This window comes from Nerophis ophidion, linkage group LG11, assembly GCF_033978795.1.
Source record: "Nerophis ophidion isolate RoL-2023_Sa linkage group LG11, RoL_Noph_v1.0, whole genome shotgun sequence".
Lineage (NCBI taxonomy): Eukaryota > Metazoa > Chordata > Actinopteri > Syngnathiformes > Syngnathidae > Nerophis > Nerophis ophidion.
The window spans coordinates 19,141,631-19,163,562 of record NC_084621.1 but is presented as its reverse complement, the minus strand read 5'-3'; the positions used below and the strand labels follow the sequence as shown (position 1 = coordinate 19,163,562).

At 28.3% G+C, this 21,932-nt stretch overlaps 1 protein-coding gene across 1 annotated transcript; it reads left to right on the top strand.

Annotated features, from left to right (window-relative positions):
* zgc:174888 (uncharacterized protein LOC558116 homolog) lies at positions 1-21,626 on the top strand. The gene is made up of 5 exons (XM_061915283.1): positions 1-402; positions 9,917-10,023; positions 10,143-10,214; positions 14,177-14,323; positions 20,679-21,626. Exons 1-5 carry the CDS (start codon positions 390-392, stop codon positions 21,039-21,041), a joined length of 702 nt encoding a protein of 233 aa, XP_061771267.1. The 5' UTR covers positions 1-389; the 3' UTR covers positions 21,042-21,626.
* The last annotated feature ends 306 nt before the right edge of the window (positions 21,627-21,932 follow it).

The following is a 21,932-nucleotide window of genomic DNA, read 5'->3' as shown; positions in this document are numbered from 1 at the left end:
GTGAGCTCATTTTCCAAGGTGACGGTCACGTGGGCCTGCCGATATAAAAGCGCGGATCATGTGAGGATGATGAGGCCGGAAGACCTTCAAATTAAAAGCATACGCCATGACTAACGCGTGGGGGAGGGGCGCGCCTCTTAAAGGGAGCGCGCAGCGGCGGCGCGGCGACACTTTCACTTTAGCCACGCGTCGTCCCGCGGAGGAACACACGGCTCCGCGCCCGGAATAAACAGGCTGTTTAGCGGGCCCGCGGAGTGATGGCGTGACGGCGGTCTTGCCGGAAAGTTCCAGAAGGGCGGGATGAGACGCCGCTGAGCGCAACTTGGACTCGGACTGTTGGTGGAGCAGCTCGGAAATGGAGAAGTGTCCCTTTTTGGAAAGATAAAAGGATGTCACTGCCAGGTGAGCAAGCTCTCTTCTCTACACATATACATACATATACATACTGTACATGTAGAGGGAGGAGACTGTAAACAAACACGCTGCTGACTCATGATAGACAACACCTTGTACACACATGTCAACATATGGAGCAAAGAACTAAAATAATGTACTAATATGATCATGAAGAGTTATTGTCTTCAGGAAAACCTAAAATATTGTCAATATGTGGAGTAAAATTATTCAACATGTGGAACTAAAATAATGTACTAATATAATCATGAAGAGTTATTGTCTTCAATTAAATCTACGCCTGTCAGTATGTGGAGTAAAATTATTCAACATGTGGAACTAAAATAATGTACTGATATGATCATGAAACATTATTGTCTTCAAAAAACCTAAAGTGTGTCAATATGTGGAGTAAAATGATTCAATATGTGGAGTACAACACTAAAATAATATACTAATATGATCATGAAAACATATTGTCTTAAACAAAACCTAAAGTATTGTCAATATGTGGAGTCAAATTATTCAACATATGGAGTAAAGAACAACAATAATGTACTAATATGATCATGAAATTCCTAAAGTGTCACAATGTGGAGTAAAACTATTCAACATGTGGAGTAAAACACGAAAATAAAATGTGCTAACATGATCATGAAACATTATTGTCTTCAAAAAAACCTAAAGTCTGTCAATATGTGGAGTAAAAGTATATAACATGTGGAGTGAAGAACTTAAATAATGTACTAATATGATCATGAAGAGTTACTGTCTTCAGCAAAACCTAAAATATTGTCAATATGTGGAGTAAAATTATTCAACATGTGGAACTAAAATAATGTACTAATATGATCATGAAACATTATTGTCTTCAACAAAACCTAAAGTGTTGTCAATATGTGGAGTAAAATTATTCAACATGTGGAGTAAAACACTAAAATAATGTATTAATATGATCATGCAACATTATTGTCCTGAACAAAACCTAAAGTCTGTCAATATGTGGAGTAGAATTATTCAACATGTGGGGTAAAACACTAAAATAATGTACTAATATGATCATGAAACATTATTGTTTTCAGCAAAACCTAAAGTATGTCAATATGTGGAGTAAAATTATTCAACATGTGGAGTAAATAATTAAAATAATGTGCTAATATGATCATGAAACATTATTGTCTTCAACAAAACCTAAAGTCTGTCAATATGTGGAGTAAAATTATGCAACATGTGGACTAAAGAACTAAAATAATGTACTAATATAATCATGAAGAGTTGTTGTCTTCAGCAAAACCTAAAGTCTGTCAAAATGTGGAGTAGAATTATTCAACACGTGGAACTAAAATAATGTACTAATATGATCATGAAACATTATTGTCTTCAACAAAACAAAGTCTGTCAATATGTGGAGTAAAATTATTCAACATGTGGAGTAAAACACTAATAATGTACAAATATGATCGTGAAACATTATTGTCTTCAATTAAAGCTACAGTCTGTCAAAATGTGGAGTAAAATTATACAACATGTGGATTAAAGAACTAAAATAATGTACTAATATTTGATCATGAAACTTAATTGTCTTCAAAAAACCTAATGTCTGTCAATATGTGGAGTAAAATTATTCAACATGTGGTGTAAAACACTAAAATATTGTACTAATATGATCATGAAACATTATTGTATTCAACAAAACCTAAAGTGTTGTCAATATGTGGAGTAAAATGATTCAACATGTGGAGTAAAACACTAAAATAATGTACTAAGATGGTCATGAAACAATGTCTTCAACAAAACTTAAAGTGTTGTCAATATGTGGAGTAAAAGTATTCAACATGTGGAGTAAAACACTAAAACAAATGTACTAAAATGATCATTAAACATTATTGTCTTCAAAAAACCTAAAGTGTGTCAATATGTGTAGTAAAATTATTCAATATGTGGAGTAAAACACTAAAATAATATACTAATATTATCATGAAAAAATATTGTCCTTAACAAAACCTAAAGTATTGTCAATATGTGGAGTAAAATTATTCAACATGTGGAGTAAAGAATAACAATAATGTATTAATATGATCATGACATGCACCTGGGGATAGGTTGATTGGCAACACTAAATTGGCCCTAGTGTGTGAATGTGAGTGTGAATGTTGTCTGTCTATCTGTGTTGGCCCTGCGATGAGGTGGCGACTTGTCCAGGGTGTACCCTGCCTTCCGCCCGATTGTAGCTGAGATAGGCGCCAGCGCCCCCCGCGACCCCGAAAGGGAATAAGCGGTAGAAAATGGATGGATGGATGAAACATTGTCTTCAACAATTCCTCAAGTGTGACAATGTGGAGTAAAATTATTTAACATGTGGAGCTAAAATAATGTACTAATATAATCATGAAGAATTGTCTTCAATTAAATCTACGCCTGTCAATATGCGGAGTAAAATTACTCAACATGTGGAGTAAAACACTAAAATAATGTACTAATATTATCATGGAAAAATATTGTCTTAAAACCTAAAGTATTGTCAATATGTGGAGTAAAATTATTCAACATATGGAGTAAAGAACAACAATAATGTACTAATATGATCATTAAACATTATTGTTTTCAACAATTCCTAAAGTGTGTCAATATGTGGAGTAAAATTATTTAACGTGGAGCTAAAATGTTGTACTAATATGATCATGAAACATTATTGTCTTCAAAAAACCTAAACTGTGTCAATATGTGGAGTAAAATTATTCAATATGTGGAGTAAAACACTAAAATAATATACTAATATGATCATGAAAAAATATTGTCTTAAACAAAACCCAAAGTATTGTCAATATGTGGAGTAAAATTATTCAACATGTGGAGTAAAGAACAACAATAATGTACTAATATGATCATGAAACATTATTGTCTTCAACAATTCCTAAAGTGTCACAATGTGGAGTAAAATTATTCAACATGTGGAGTAAAACACTAACAAAAATTGTGCTAACATGATAATGAAACATTATTGTCTTCAAAAAAATCTAAAGTCTGTCAATATGTGGAGTAAAAGTATTCAACATCAAGGAGGGAAAAACTAAAATAATGTACTAATCATGAAGAGTTATTGTCTTCAGCAATACCTAAAATATTGTCAATATGTGGAGTAAAATTATTCAACATGTGGAACTAAAATAATGTACTAATATAATCATGAAGAGTTATTGTCTTCAATTAAATCTATGCCTGTCAATATGTGGAGTAAAATTATTCAACATGTGGAGTAAAACACTAAAATAATGTACTAATATGATCATGGAAAAATATTGTCTTAAACAAAACCAAAAGTATTGTCAATATGTGGAGTAATATACTAAAATAATGTACTAACATGATCATGAAACTTTATTGTCTTCAACAAGACCTAAAGTCTGTCAATATGTGGAGTAAAATTATTCAACGTGTGGAGTAAAGAACTAAAATATTGTACTAATATGATCATGAAACTTTGTTGTCTTCAACAAAACCTAAAGTCTGTCAATATGTGGAGTAAATTTATGCAACATGTGGAGTAAAGAACTAAAATAATGTACTAATATAAACATGAAGAGCTATTGTCTTCAGTAAAACCTAAAATATTGTCAATATGTGGAGTAAAATTATTCAACATGTGGAACTAAGATAATTTACTAATATAATCATGAAGAGTTATTGTCTTCAATTAAATCTACGCCTGTCAATATGTGGAGTAAAATTATTCAACATGTGGAGTAAAATACTAAAATAATGTACTAATATGATCATGGGGCGGCATAGCTCGGTTGGTAGAGTGGCCGTGTCAGCAACTTGAGGGTTGCAGGTTCGATTCCCGCTTGTGCCATCCTAGTTACTGCCGTTGTGTCCTTGGGCAAGACACTTTACCCACCTGCTCCCAGTGCCACCCACACTGGTTTAAATGGAACTTAGATATTGGGTGTCACTATGTAAAGCGCTTTGAGTCATTTGAGAAAAGCGCTATATAAATAAAATTCACTTCACTATTAATATAATCAAGAAAAAATATTTTCTTAAACAAAACCTAAAGTATTGTCAATATGTGGAGTAAAATAATTCAACATGTGGAACTAAAATAATGTACTAATATGATCATGAAACGTTATTGTCTTCAACAAAACCTAAAGTCTGTCAGTATGTGGAGTAAAAGTATTCGACATGTGAAGTAAAACACTAAATTAATGTACTAACATGATCATGAAAAAAATTGTCTTCAACAAAACCTAAAGTCTGTCAAAATGTGGAGTAAAATTATACAACATGTGGCGTAATGAACTAATATAATGCACCAATTTGATCATGCAACATTATTGTCTTCAAAAAACCTAAAGTCTGTCAATATGTGGAGTAAAATTATTCAACACGTGGAACTAAAATAATGTACTAATATAATCATGACGAGTTATTGTCTTCAATTAAATCTACGCCTGTCAATATGTGGAGTAAAATTATTCAACATGTGGAGTAAAACACTAAAATAATGTACTATTATGATCATGGAAAAATATTGTCTTACACAAAACCTAAAGTATTGTCAATATGTGGAGTAAAAGTATTCAACATGTGGAGTAATACACTAAAATAATGTACTAATATGATCATGAAACGTTATTGTCTTCAACAAAACCTAAAGTCTGTCTAAATGTGGAGTAAAATTATGCAACATGTGGAGTAAAGAACTAAAATAATGTACTAATATGATCATGCAACATTATTGTCTTCAAAAAAACCTAAAGTCTGTCAATATGTGGATTAAAAGTATTCAACATGTGGAGTAAATAACAACAATAATGTACTAATATGATCATGAAACATTATTGTCTTCAACAATTCCTAAAGTGTCACAATGTGGAGTAAAATTATTTAACATGTGGAGCTAAAATAATGTACTAATATAATCATGAAGAGTTATTGTCTTCAATTAAATCTACGCCTGTCAATATGTGGAGTAAAATTACTCAACATGTGGAGTAAAACACAAAAATAATGTACTAATATTATCATGGAAAAATATTGTCTTAAAACCTAAAGTATTGTCAATATGTGGAGTAAAATTATTCAACATATGGAGGAAAGAACAACAATAATGTACTAATATGATCATGAAGCATTATTGTCTTCAACAATTCCTAAAGTGTGTCAATATGTGGAGTAAAATTATTTAACATGTGGAGCTAAAATAATGTACTAATATGATCATGAAACATTATTGTCTTCAAAAAACCTAAAGTCTGTCAATATGTGAAGTAAAACACTAAAATAATATACTAATATGATCATGAAAAAATATTGCCTTTAACAAAACCTAAAGTATTGTCAATATGTGGAGTAAAATGATTCAACATGTGGAACTAAAATAATGTACTAATATGATCATGAAACATTATTGTCTTCAAAAAAAACTAAAGTGTGTCAATATGTGGAGTAAAATTATTCAATATGTGGAGTAAAACACTAAAATAATATACTAATATGATCATGAAACATTATTGTCTTCAGCAAAACCTAAAGTATCGTCAAAATGTGGAGTAAAATTATACAACACGTGGAGTAAAGAACTAAAATAATGTACTAATGTGATCATGAAACTTTATTGTCTTCAACAAAACCTAAAGTCTGTCAATATGTGGAGTAAAAATATTCGACATGTGGAACTAAAATAATGTACTAATATGATCATGAAACATTATTGTCTTCAACAAAACATAAAGTTTTGTCAATATGTGGAGTTAAAGTATTCAACATGTGGAGTAAAGAACTAAAATAATGTACTAATATGAATATGAAACATTAGTCTTCAACAAAACCTAAAATCTGTCAAAATGTGGAGTACAATTATTCAACATTTGTAGTAAAACACTAATAATGTACTAATATGATCATGAAACATTATTGTCTTCAATTAAACCTACAGTCTGTCAAAATGTGGAGTAAAATTGTTCAACATGTGGAGGTTGAGAGAAATAACTCAAATAATGTATTAATATGATCATGATACTTTATTGTCTTAAATGAAACCTAAAGTCTTGTCAATGTATGGAGTAAAATTATTCAACATGTGGTGTAAAACACTAAAATATTGTACTAATATGATCATGAAAAAATATTGTCTTAAACAGAACCTAAAGTCTGTCAAAATGTGGAGTAAAATTAGTCGACATGTGGAGTAAAACACTAAAATAATGCACTAATATGTTAATGAAACATTATTGTCTAAAACAACACCTAAAGTGTTGTCAATATGTGGAGTAAAATTATTCAACATGTGGAATAAAACACTAAAATAATGTACTAATATGATCATAAAACATTATTGTCTTCAACAAAACCTAAAGTCTTGTCAATATGTGGAGTAAAATTATTCAACATGTGGAGTAAAACACTAAAATAATGCACTAATATGATCATGAAACATTATTGTCTAAAACAAAATCTAAAGTGTTGTCAATATGTGGAGTAAAATTATTCAACATGTGGAGTAAAACACTAAAATAATGTACTAATATGATCATGAAACATTACTGTCTTCAACAAAACCTAAAGTCTTGTCAATATGTGGAGTAAAATTATTCAACATGTGGAGTAAAACACTAAAATAATGTACTAATATGATCATGAAACATTGTCTTCAACAAAACCTAAAGTCTTGTCAATATGTGGAGTAAAATTATTCAACATGTGGAGTAAAACACTAAAATAATGTACTAATATGATCATGAAACATAATTGTCTAAAACAAAACCTAAAGTCAGTCAATATGTGGAGTAAAAGTATTCAACATGTGGAGTAGAACTAAAATTATGTGTATTAATATGATCATGCAACATTATTGTCTTCAACAAAACCTAAAGTCTGTCAACATGTGGAGTAAAATGTTGTTTATTGAGAGTCAGGAAACCTGAGCAATGTAATAATACAAGACAGTGAGCAGAGACCACGAAGTAACAAGTAAACACATTTAATAATCAGGGGCGTCCATTATAACAACATACGTTGCTCCAAAAACTGTATGTACCTTCCAGCATTAATGGTGCCTTCACAGATGTGTAAGTTAAGTTACCCAGACCTTGGCCACTAATACACCCCCATACCATCACACATGCTGGCTTTTAAACTTTGCGCCTATAACAATCCGAATGGTTATTTTACTCTTTGTTCCGGAGGACACCACGTCCACAGTTTCCAAATATAATTTGAAATGTGGACCTGTCAGAACACAGAACACCTTTCCACTTTGCATCAGTCCATCTTAGATGAGCTCGGGCCCAGCGGAGCCGACGGCGTTTCTGGGTGTTGTTGATAAATGGCTGTGGCTTTGCATAGTAGAGTTTTAAGTTGCACTTACAGATGTAGCGACCAACTGTAGTTGCTGACACTGGTTTTTCTGAAGTCTCCCTGATTCCATGTGGTGATATCATTTACACACTGGTGTCACTTTTTGATGCAGTAGCGCTGCAGTATGTTCAAAATGTGGAGTAAAATGTTGGATTATATAAAGAAGGTTGGTATTTATTCCTAAATTCCCTCTTTCATTTGTGTTTATGTTCATTCAATTTGTGGAGTAAAATGATGGCTTGTTTTAAGAAGGTTGATAATTATTCCTAAATTCACTCTTTCATTAGTTATTATGTTCAATATGTGGAGCAAAATGATGGATTGTGTAAAGAAGGTTGATAATACTGTATGTATTCCTAAATTCACTCTTTCATTAATGTTCACGTTCAATATGTGGAGTAAAATGATGGATTGTGTAAAGAAGGTTAATAATATTTATTCCTAAATTCATTCATTCATTAATATTTATGTTCAATATGTGGAGTAAAATGACGGGCTGTGTAAAGAAGGTTGATAATATTTATTCCTAATTTCATTCATTCATTAATGTTTATGTTCAATAGGTGGAGTAAAATGATGGACCGTGTTAAGAAGATTGATAATATGTATTTCTTAATTCACTCTTTCATTAATATTAATGTTTATGTTCAATATGTGGAGTAAAATTATGTATTGTGTAAAGAAGGTTGATAATATTTATTCCTGAATTCACTCTTTCATTAATGTTTATGTTCAATATGTGGAGTAAAATGATGGCTTGTGTAAAGAAGGTTGATAATATGTATTCTTAAATTCACTCTTTCATTAATGTTTATGTTCAATATGTGAAGTATTTATATATATATATATATTTATATGTACATGTATGAATATATATTTATATGTATGTATGTATATATATTTATATGTATATATGTATGTATGTATTATGTATGTATGTGTGTGTAAATATATACAGTATATGTGTGTGTGTGTTTATATATGTATGTATGTATATATATATATATATATATATATATATATATATATATGCGTGTGTATATGTATATTTGTGTGTGTATGTATGTAGATATGTGTATGTATGCATATACAGTATGTGTGTTTGTGTGTGTGTGTGTGCATGCGTGCGTGTGTGTGTATAATATATATATATATATATAATATATATATATATATATATATATATATGTATATATATTCCCACACCCCTAATGTGTATATATATGTGTATATATGTATATATATAATATAATATAATGTGTGTGTATGTATGTATATATATGCGTGTATATATATATAAATATAAACATAATATGTGTGTGTATATATATATATATATATATATACACACACATATTATGTTTATATTTATTTATATATATATGTATATATGTATATGTATATGTGTGTGGTGTATATATGAATATATGTATGTATATTTATTTATTATTTATATTATAATAATAAATTATTATAATATAGTAAATATCATTATACATTATTTTATTGTATTATAGTAATATACATTATTATATCGTAGTATAACAACTATAATAATCATTTATTATAGTCTTTAATTATAATTTTAATATATATTATTATTATAGTATGTAATATATAATTATAATAAATTTGATATAATAATACATTATTGGGTCATAATATAATAATTATTACGATATAATATAATAATTATAAATAAATAAATGGGTTGTACTTGTATAGCGCTTTTCTACCTTCAAGGTACTCAAAGCGCTTTGACGCTACTTCCACATTTACCCATTCACACACACATTCACACACTGATGGAGGGAGCTGCCATGCAAGGCGCCAACCAGCACCCATCAGGAGCAAGGGTGAAGTGTCTTGCTCAGGACACAACGGACGTGACGAGGTTGGTACTAGGTGGGAATTGAACCAGGGACGCTCGGGTTGCGCATGGCCACTCTTCCACTGCGCCACGCCGTCCCCTATATAATCAATTATGATATAATAGTATAATAACAGCACCCCCGCGACCCCAAAAGGGACAAGCGGTAGAAAATAGATGGATGGACTATTAGCCAGCAAAATGGATGTAAGTCTTGTCAAGCAGACAGGAAGTGAGTAGAAGTGGTGTCAAGCAGACAGGAAGTGAATAAAGTTGTGTTTCCTGTGGCAGTTTTGCTGTTGCTATCAGTGGTGACGGTCCAATGCGGCGCGTGTGACCCCGACTGGGAGGCAGTGACCAACGTGAAGGCCACCATCGACGCCAACCCCGCCGGCTTTGTGAGTTCCCTTCCTCACCGCCTGTTGCCACGGCGACCGCGCCACCAACCCTCATTTCAGCCTTCTTCTTTCTTTCTCTCTCTCTCTCTGTCTCTCTCTCCTCCTCCTCCTCCTTCCAGCGCACAGTCTTTCCCAAGAACTACTACGTCTCACACCGCTACACCACCACCATGCTCTGTGACGACGACCCGGTGAGTGAGGCGCACCATACCACCATACCCATATGTATCACCATACCCATATGTATCACCATACCACCATACCCATATGTATCACCATACCACCATACCCATATGTATCACCATACCACCATACCCATATGTATCACCATACCCATATGTATCACCATACCCATATGTATCACCATACCACCATACCCATATGTATCACCATACCACCATACCCATATGTATCACCATACCCATATGTATCACCATATCCATATGTATCACCATACCCATATGTATCACCATACCACCATACCCATATGTATCACCATACCACCATACCCATTTGTATCACCATACCCATATGTATCACCATACCCATATGTATCACCATACCCATATGTATCACCATACCACCATACCCATATGTATCACCATACCACCATACCCATATGTATCACCATACCCATATGTATCACCATACCACCATACCCATTTGTATCACCATACCCATATGTATCACCATACCACCATACCCATTTGTATCACCATACCCATATGTATCACCATACCACCATACCCATTTGTATCACCATACCCATATGTATCACCATACCACCATACCCATATGTATCACCATACCACCATACCCATATGTATTACCATACCCATATGTATCACCATACCACCATACCCATATGTATCACCATACCCATATGTATCACCATACCCATATGTATCACCATACCACCATACCCATATGTATCACCATACCCAAATGTATCACCATACCACCATACCCATATGTATCACCATACCACCATGTATCGCCATACCACCATACCCATATGTATCACCATACCCAAATGTATCGCCATACCACCATACCCATATGTATCACCATACCCAAATGTATCACCATACCACCATACCCATCTGTATCACCATACCCTTATATATCGCCATACCACCATAACCATATGTATCACCATACAACCATACCCATTTATATCACCATACCCATATGTATCGCCATACCAGCATACCCATATGTATCACCATACCCATATGTATCACCATACCACCATACCCATATGTATCACCATACCACCATACCCATATGTATCACCATACCCAAATGTATCACCATACCACCATACCCATATGTAACACCATACCACCATGTATCGCCATACCACCATACCCATATGTATCACCATACCCAAATGTATCACCATACCACCATACCCATATGTATCACCATACCCAAATGTATCGCCATACCACCATACCCATATGTATCACCATACCCAAATGTATCACCATACCACCATACCCATATGTATCACCATACCACCATGTATCGCCATACCACCATACCCATATGTATCACCATACCCATATGTATCACCATACCACCATACCCATATGTATCACCATACCACCATGTATCGCCATACCACCATAACCATATGTATCACCATACAACCATACCCATATATATCACCATACCCATATGTATCGCCATACATCATTTAAAGTGGCCCTCTGAGGGCAGCTGTAAGTGGCCTTTAATAAAAAGGAGTGTGACATTCCTGTTCTCTTTTTACATTTCCCCAGGTTGCACTATTTGCTACACTTTCTTCCTCAGTGGAAGGTTACGTCTCAAATCAAATCCACAGATAATAATCAATAGTACAATCAATAATACAGTAAATAAATACAATAAGTAATACAATAAATATTACAATAAATACATACATCAATAAATAATGCAATAGATAAATATACTAAATAAAACAATAAATAAGTACAATAAATAATACATTAAATAAATACATCAATAAATAAATACAATAAATACATGCAATAAGTAATACAATAAATATTACAACAAATGCATACATCAATAAATAATGCAATAGATAAATATACTAAATAATACAATAAATAACTACAATTAATAATACAATAAATAATACATTAAATAAATAAACACAATAAATAATACAATAAGTAATACAATAAGTAATACAATAAATACATACATCAATAAATAATACAATAAAAAATACTATAAATAATACAATAAATAAATACAATAAATATTACATGAAATAAATACATCAATAAATAAATAAATACAATTAATAAATAATACAATAAATTAAATAATACAATAAATAAATGCAATAAGTAATAGAATAAATACATACATCAATAAATAATACAATAAATAAATATACTAAATAGATACAATAAATAAATACAATAAATAATACAACAGATACAATAAATAATACATTAAATAATACATCAATAAATAAATACAATAAACAAATACAATAAATATACAATAAATACATACATCAATAAATAATACAATACATAAATATACTAAATAATACAATAAATTAATTAAATAAATAAATAAAATGAATACATCAATAAATAAATACTACAATAAATAAATACAATAAGTAATACAATAAATAATACAAGAAATACATACATCAATAAATAATACAAATAAATCTACTAAATAAATACAATAAGTAATACAATAAATATAAACAATAAATAATACATGAAATAAATACATTAATAAATACAATAAATTCTACAATAAATAAATGATGCAATAAATAAATACAATAAGTAATACAATAAATAATACAATAAATACATAAATCAATAAATAATACAATAAATAAATATACTAAATAAATACAATAAGTAATACAATAAATAATACAATAAACAAATACAATAAATAATACATTAAATAAATACAATAAATAAATACATCAATAAATTATACAATAAATAAATATAATAAATGATACAATACATAAACACAACAAATAATACAATAAATAAATATATAAATAAATACATAAATAAATAATACAATAAATAAATACAATAAGTACATTAAATAAATTCAACAAGTAATACAATAAATAAATACATTAAATAAATACATCAATAAATAATACAATTAATAAATACATCAATAAATAATACAATAAATAATTCCAATAAATAAATAAATACAATAAGTGAATACAATAAGTAAGTACATTAAATAATTACATCAATAAATAAATACAATAAATAATACAATAAATAAATACATCAATAAATAATACATTTAGAAAATACATCAATAAATAATACATTAAATAAATATATCAATAAATAATACATTAAATAAACATCATTAAATAATACAATAAATAAATACAATAAATAAATACATCAATAAATTATACAATAAATAAATATAATAAATGATACAATACATAAACACAACAAATAATACAATAAATAAATATATAAATAAATAATACAATAAATAAATACAATAAGTACATTAAATAAATTCAACAAGTAATACAATAAATAAATACATTAAATAAATACATCAATAAATAATACAATTAATAAATACATCAATAAATAATACAATAAATAATTCCAATAAATAAATAAATACAATAAGTGAATACAATAAGTAAGTACATTAAATAATTACATCAATAAATAAATACAATAAATAAATACATCAATAAATAATACATTTAATAAATACATCAATAAATAATACATTAAATAAATATATCAATAAATAATACATTAAATAAACATCAATAAATAATACAATAAATAAATACAATAAATAAATACATCAATAAATAACACAATAAATAATTACAATAAAGAAATACGTCAGTAAATAATACAATACATAATACATTAAATATATACAATTAATAATACAATAAAAATAAATAAATAAAAAAGACAATAAATAAATACAAATCCAAAGGCCATAAAAATAGTCAGTAATGATCGATATATATAAAAGACTAATATCGGGACAGTTTTCAGCTGTATCGCCCCGCCTGCTTGCTGATTGGCCGATGTTGTTGTTGTTGTTGTTGTTGTTGTTGTTGTTTGACACAGCTGACTTCCCCCGCCAGTGTTGTGTGTTTCCTGCTGCCATCGTCCTCCTGGAGTCCTGGAACGTGCTCCTGAACAACCTGTGGGACCAGCACCTCAACCGCTCCTTGGTCTTCGACCTCAAGCAAACACTGGAAAGAATCATCCGGAAGAACAAAAACACAGAGGTGAGCTCAAACCCGCTGGCCTCGGGATCGATACGGCCTAACGATTAGTGATATGAGCTGGCAAGCGAGCGGATGCAAGGAAGCATCACGCCGGATTTGGATACAAAAAAAAAAATCCCATTAAATTTCTGGAGGACCCAGAAGGGTCCCACTCATATAATAAAATAATAAAATAAATCATACTTTTTTTCGATGCTTAAGTAAGTAAAGTTAAGTAAATATGTCAATCATTCATAACAACATTGATTTTGATTCATTATTATTTTTAAAACAATGACCATATGAAAAATATCCCACTAAAATTCTTGTAAAAGTTTAAAATAAAATAACATTTATAAAATAAAACATACTCTTTTTCTGACGCTTAAGAAAGTAAATTAAATATGTCAATAGATCATAACATTGATTTTGATGCATTATTTTTTTTTTTTTTAAATGACTGTTTTAAAAAAAAAAAAAATTCTTATAAAAGTTTAAAATAAAATAACATTTAGAAAATTAGATGCTTTTTTTCAGACGCTTAAGTAACATTGATTTTTATGCATTATTATTTTTAAAACAATGACCGTTTAAAAAAAAAAACACTAAAACCCTCATAAAAGTTTAAAATAAAATAACATTTATAAAATAAAACTTACTTTTTTTCCCAACGCTTAAGAAAGTAAAGTAAATATGTCAATCATTCACAACCATTTTTATTCATTATTATTTTTTGATTAATGACCTTTTAAATAAAATCCCCCCAAAATACTCAGAATTTTGTAAAATAAAATAATAAAACAATCCAAAAAAATCATACTTTTTTTCGAGGCTTAAGAAACTAAAGTAAATTAAATTTATAACAAATTCATAACAACATTGATTTTGATGCATTATTATTATTTTTAAAACAATGACCGTTTAAAAAATATCCCACTAAAATTATTTTAAAAGTTTAAAATAAAATAATAACATTTATAAAATAAAACATACTTTTTTCTGACGCTTAAGAAAGTAAATTAAATATGTCAATAATTCATAACATTGATTTTGATGCATTATTTTTTAAAACAATGACTGTTTTTTTAAAAAATCCCACTAAAATTCTTATAAAAGTTTAAAATAAAATAACATTTAGAAAATAAAACATACTTTTTTTCCCTACGCTAAAGAATGTAAATTAAATGTCAATAATTCATAACATTGATTTTGATTCATTATTATTTTTATAACAATGACCGTTTTTAAAAAATCCCACTAAAATTCTTATAATAGTTTAAAATAAAATAACATTTATAAAATAAAACACATTTTTTTCAGACGCTCTAGATAGTAAAGTGAATGTGTCAATAATTCATAACATCGATTTTGATTCATTATTTTTAAAACAATGACCGTTTAAAAAAAAACACACTAAAATTCTCATAAGTGTCGATTAAAATAATAATATTTATAAAATAAAACATACTTTTTTTCCCGACGCTCAAGAAAGTAAAGTAAATATGTCAATCATTCACAACCATTTTTATTCATTATTATTTTTGAGCGATGACCTTTTAAATAAAATCACCCCAAAATACTCAGAATCTTGTAAAATAAAATAATAAAACAATCAAATAAATCATACTTTTTTTCAAGGCTTAAGAAAAAGTAAATTAAATATGTCAATCATTTATAACATTGATTTTGATGCATTATTATTTTTTGAGCAATGTTAAAATTCCCATTAAAACTCTCATAAAAGTTTAACATAAAATAATAACATTTATAAAATAAAACATACTTTTTTTCTGACGTAAATATGTAAAATTAAGGAAATATGTCAATCATTCATAACATTGATTTTGATTATTATTTTCTGAGCAATGACGGTTTAAAAAAATACCCCCAAAATTCTCAGAATCTTGAAAAAAAAAATTATAAAATAGAGAAAATAAATCATACTTTTTTTAAGTAAGTAAAGTTAAGTAAATATGTCAATCATTCACAACAACATTGATTTTGATGCATTATTTTTTAAAAGAAATGACCGTTTAAAAAAAATCCCTTTAAAATTGTCATAAAAGTTTAAAATAAAATAATAACATTTATAAAATAAAACACTTTTTTTTCCTGATGCTTAATATGTAAAATTAAGTAAATATGTCAATCATTCATAGCAATATTGATTTTGATTATTATTTTTTGAGCAATGAGGGTTTAAAAAATACCCCCAAAATTCTCAGAATTTTGAAAAAAATAATAATGAAATAAATAAAATAAATCATACTTTTTTCGACGCTTAATTAAGTAAGTAAAGTTAAGAAATGTGTCAATCATTTACAACAGCATTGATTTTGATAGATTTTTTTTTTTTAAGAAATGACCGTTTTAAAAAAATCCCACTAAAATTCTCAAAAGTTTAAAATAAAATAATATTTACAAAATAAAACATACTTTTTTTTCTGACGCTTAATGTGTAAAATTATGTCAATCATTCATAACAACACTGATTTTGATTCATTATTATTTTTAAAGCAATGACTGTTTAAAAAAAAATCCCACTAAAATGCTGATAAAAGTTTAAAATAAAATAATAACATTTATAGAATTAAACATACTTTTTTTCCGACGCTTAAAAAAGTAAATTAAACATGTCAATAATTTATAACACTAATTTTGATGCATTATTATTTTTAACACAATGACCGTTTTAAAAAAATCTCACTAAAATTCTCATAAATATTGAAAATAAAATAATAACATTTATAAAATAAAACATATATTTTTTTCCTACGCTTGAGAAAGTAAATTAAATAGGTCAATAATTTATAACATCGATTTTGATTCATTATTTTTGGAGCAAAATCCCCCCAAAATTCTCAGAATCTTGTAAAATAAAATAATAAAATTAATTTTACTTTTTTCCGACTGTAAAAATTCTCAGAATATTTTCTAAAATAAAATAATAAAACAAAAGTAAATAAATCTAACTTTTCCGACGTTAAGTAAATATGTCAATCATTCATAACAACATTGATTTTGATGCATTATTATTTTTAAAACAATGTTCGTTTAAAAAAAATCCCACTAAAATTCTCATAAAAATTTAAAATGAAATAATAACATTTATAAAATAAAACATTTTTTTTCCAACGCTTAAGAAAGTAAATTAAATATGTCAATAATTTATAACACTGGTTTTGATGCGTTATTATTTTTAAAACAATGACCGTTTAGAAAAAAATCCCACTAAAATTCTCATTGATATTTAAAATAAAATAATAACATTTATAAAATAAAACATATTTTTTTCCTATGCATGAGAAAGTTAATTTAAATATGTCAATAATTTATAACATCTATTTTGATTCATTTTTTTTTTTAGCAAAATCCCCCCAAAATTCTTGTAAAATAAAATAATAAAACAAATTGTACTTTTTTCCGACTGTAAAAATTCTCTGAATCTTGTAAAATAAAATAATAAAACAAAAGAAAATAAATCGTACTTTTGTCCGACGTTAAGTAAATATGTCAATAATGACCGTTTAAAAAAAATCCCATTAAAATTCTCATAAAAGTTTAAAATAAAATAACATTTATAAAATAAAACATACTTTTTTTCCCCAACGCTTAAGAATTTAAATTAAATATGTGACTGTTTTTTTTTTTTTAAATCCCACTAAAATTCTTATAAAAGTTTAAAATAAAATAACATTTAGAAAATTTGACACTTTTTTTCAGATGCTTAAGTAAAGCTAAATGTATATGTCAATCATTCATAACAACATTGATTTTGATGCATTATTATTTTGAAAACAATGTCCGTTTAAAAAAAATCCCTCTAAAATTCTCATAAAGATTTAAAATGAAATAATAACATTTATAAAATAGCTGAGATAGGCGCCAGCGCCCCCCGCGACCCCGAAAGGGAATAAGCGGTAGAAAATGGATGGATGGATAAAATAAAACAAATTTTTTTCCGAGGTTTAATAAAGTAAATGAAATATGTCAATAATTTATAACATTGATTTTGATTCATTATTATTTTTACAGCAATGACTGTTCAAAAAAATTCCACTAAAATTCTCATAAGTTTAAAACAAAATAATAACATTTATAAAATAAAACATACTTTTTTTCTGACGCTTAAGAATGTAAAATTAAATAAATATGTCAATCATTCACAACAATTTTGATTCATTATTAATTTTTTGACAATGACCGTTTAAATAAAATCCCCCCAAAATACTCAGAATCTTGTAAAATAAAATAATAAAATAAATCATACTTTTTTTCCGACGCTTAAGAAAGTAAATTAAATATGTCAATCGTTCATAATAATGATTCATTATTATTTTTAAAGCAATTACCGCTTAAAAAAATACCACAAAAATTCTCATAAAAATTTAAAATAAAATAATAACATTTATAAAATAAAACAAATTTTTTTCCAACGCTTAAGAAAGTAAATTGCATATGTCAATAATTTATAACACTGATTTTGATGCGTTATTATTTTTAAAACAATGACTGTTTAAAAAAAATCCCACAAAAATTCTCATAGATATTTAAAATAAAATAATAACATTTATAAAATAAAACATATTTTCTTCCTATGCATGAGAAAGTAAATTTAAATATGTCAATAATTTATAATATCTATTTTGATTCATTATTTTTTTAGCAAAATCCCTCCAAAATTCTTAGAATCTTGTAAAATAAAATAATAAAATAAATTGTTCTTTTTTCCGATTGTAAAAATTCTCAAATTCTTGTAAAATAAAATAATAAAACAAAAGAAAATAAATCGTACTCTTTTCCGACGTTAAGTAAATATGTCAATAATTCATAACAACATTGATTTTGATGCATTATTATTTTTAAAACAATGTCCGTTTAAAAAAAATCCCACTAAAATTCTCATAGAAATTTAAACTAAAATAATAACATTTATAAAATAAAACACATTTTTTTCCAACGCTTAAGAAAGTATATTAAATATGTCAATAATATATAACATTGATTTTGATTCATTATTATTTTTACAGCAATGACTGTTTAAAAAAATTCCACTAAAATTGTCATAAGTTTAAAACAAAATAAAAACATTCATAAAATAAAACATACTTTTTTCTGACGCTTAATAATGTAAAATTAAGTAAATATGTCAATCATTCACAACAATTTTGATTCATTATTAATTTTTTGACAATGGCCGTTTAAATAAAATCCCCCCAAAGTACTCAGAATCTTGTAAAATAAAATAATAAAATAAATCATACTTTTTTCCGACGCTTAAGAAAGTAAATTAAATTTGTCAATCATTCCTAATAATGATTCATTATTATTTTAAAGCAATGACCGCTTAAAAAAATCCCACTAAAATTCTCATGAAAATTTAAAATAAAATAACATTTATAAAATAAAACTTATTTTTTTCCTATGCATTAGAAAGTAAATTTAGATATGTCAATAATTTATAACATCTATTTTGATTCATTATTTTTGGAGCAAAATTCTTGTAAAATAAAATAATAAAACAAATTGTACTTTTTTCCAACTGTAAAAATTCTCAGAATCTTGTGAAATAAAATAATAAGACAAAAGAAAATAAATCGTACTTTTTTCCGACGTTAAGTAAATATGTCAACAATTCATAACAACATTGATTTTGATGCATTATTATTTTTAAAACAATGTCCGTTTAAAAAAATCCCACTAAAATTCTCATAAAAATTTAAAATATTCTCATAAAAATTTAAAATAAAATAATAACATTTATAAAATAAAACATTTTTTTCCAATGCTTAAGAAAGTAAATTAAATATGTCAATAATTTATAACACTGATTTTGATGCATTATTATTTTTAAAACAATGACCGTTTAAAAAAAATCCCACAAAAATTCTCATAGATATTTAAAATAAAATAATAACATTTATAAAATAAAACATTTTTTTTCCTATGCATGAGAAAGTAAATTTAAATATGTCAATAATTTATAACATCTATTTTGATTCATTATTTTTGGAGCAAAATCCCCCCAAAATTCTTGTAAAATAAAATAATAAAACAAATTGTACTTTTTTCCAACTGTAAAAATTCTCAGAATCTTGTAAAATAAAATAATGAAACAAAAGAAAATAAATCGTACTTTTTTCCGACGTTAAGTAAATATGTCAATAATTCATAACAACATTGATTTTGATGCATTATTATTTTTACAGCAATGACTGTTTAAAAAAATCCACAAAAATTATCTTAAGTTCAAAACAAAATAATAACATTTATAAAATAAAACATACTGTTTTTTCTTGGCGCTTAAGGAAGTAAAGTAAATGAAATATGTCAATCATTCATAACAACATTGATTTTGATGCATTATTTGATGCAGAGGTTCCAGGAGGAGATGGACTTGGCCCGCTTCGCCCCGTTCTTCTCCTCCCCCGAGGAGCTCCTCAAGCTGACGTCGGCGCTCTTCCAGCGCTGGCTGGAGGTGGGCTGCTCGCCCTCCATCCAGGTTTGCCACATCCCCACGCCGCTGCCCCCGCCGCCGGCCGACAGCAAGGAGCCGCGTCCCTCCAGGGTGCGCCTGCTGACCACGCGCGCCATCAACAGCCGCATGGAGGCGGCCGAGCGGGCGCGCCTGATGGACGTTACGCGGGCTCCTCCCACTCCTCCGTCCGCCGCCGCCCCGGGCCCCGCCTCCGCCTGGATCCTCCTTCCGCTGGGACTGTACTGGTGCCTGTCGCCATAGCAACGTGAAGGATCTCCACACAAGACTTTTGCTGGCACTGAAAGATGAAGAGAGATGCGCAGGTTGCAGATTTCCTGCTCGCTAACACGCATTAGCATTAGCTCGCTAACGCCCGCGCACGCCAAACATTCCCTGGAAGATGGACTTTTTTTTATATCCGGGGCGCTATGTCAGGTGGGCGGAGTCAAAACTCTTCCCAAACTTTGTCCACTGAAATGAAAACATGCATTTTTAATATTTTTCATCTTCAAAACCAACACAATATATCCTTGTTTTTGTTTTTTTGTTGTTTTTATCTTTAGGGCTCCCGCCATGTTTGGTCCCGGGGATCCAAAAGGGGCCCTGACATAAAGATTTTTTTTTTTAAAAGTCATTTTATTTTTTTATTCAGCGCTAAAATCTCGAGATTCGCTTCCTGTTGTTTTTGTCTTTTACTTTTTAGTTTCTTTAATGCCTTTTTGTGTGGAAAAAAACTTTTTTTGTATTTTTTGGGCAAAAACACAAAATATGCAATATTTTCCACCCCAAAGATTTCAAAAGGGAATATTTGAGGTCAAGTAAAAATGTCATGTATTATTGTTAAAATGTTGGTGTTTTTTTTATGTATTATGCCCTATTTATCAATACCCACTTTTTTTGGGGGGGGGGGGGACAGAAAATATGTTATATATAAACATTTCTAAGTAAATATTTGATGTGAATTAATTGCTGCCTTAAATATGTCAGTAATTCATAACAACATTCATTTGATTTCGCCCATGAATATAAAATAAAAAATCACATTAAAATTCTTGGGGATCCAAAAGGGTCCCACTCATAAAAGTGTAAAGAAATGTATAAAATATATATTAAAATATATATATATATATATATATATATATATATACTCGT

Excerpts from the sequence above, each read along its gene's own strand:
- zgc:174888 (XM_061915283.1), top strand. Across the intron at positions 10,215-14,176 it reads TGCTCTGTGACGACGACCCG|TGTTGTGTGTTTCCTGCTGC; the intron begins GTGAGTGAGGCG and ends TTCCCCCGCCAG. Across the intron at positions 14,324-20,678 it reads GGAAGAACAAAAACACAGAG|AGGTTCCAGGAGGAGATGGA; the intron begins GTGAGCTCAAAC and ends TATTTGATGCAG.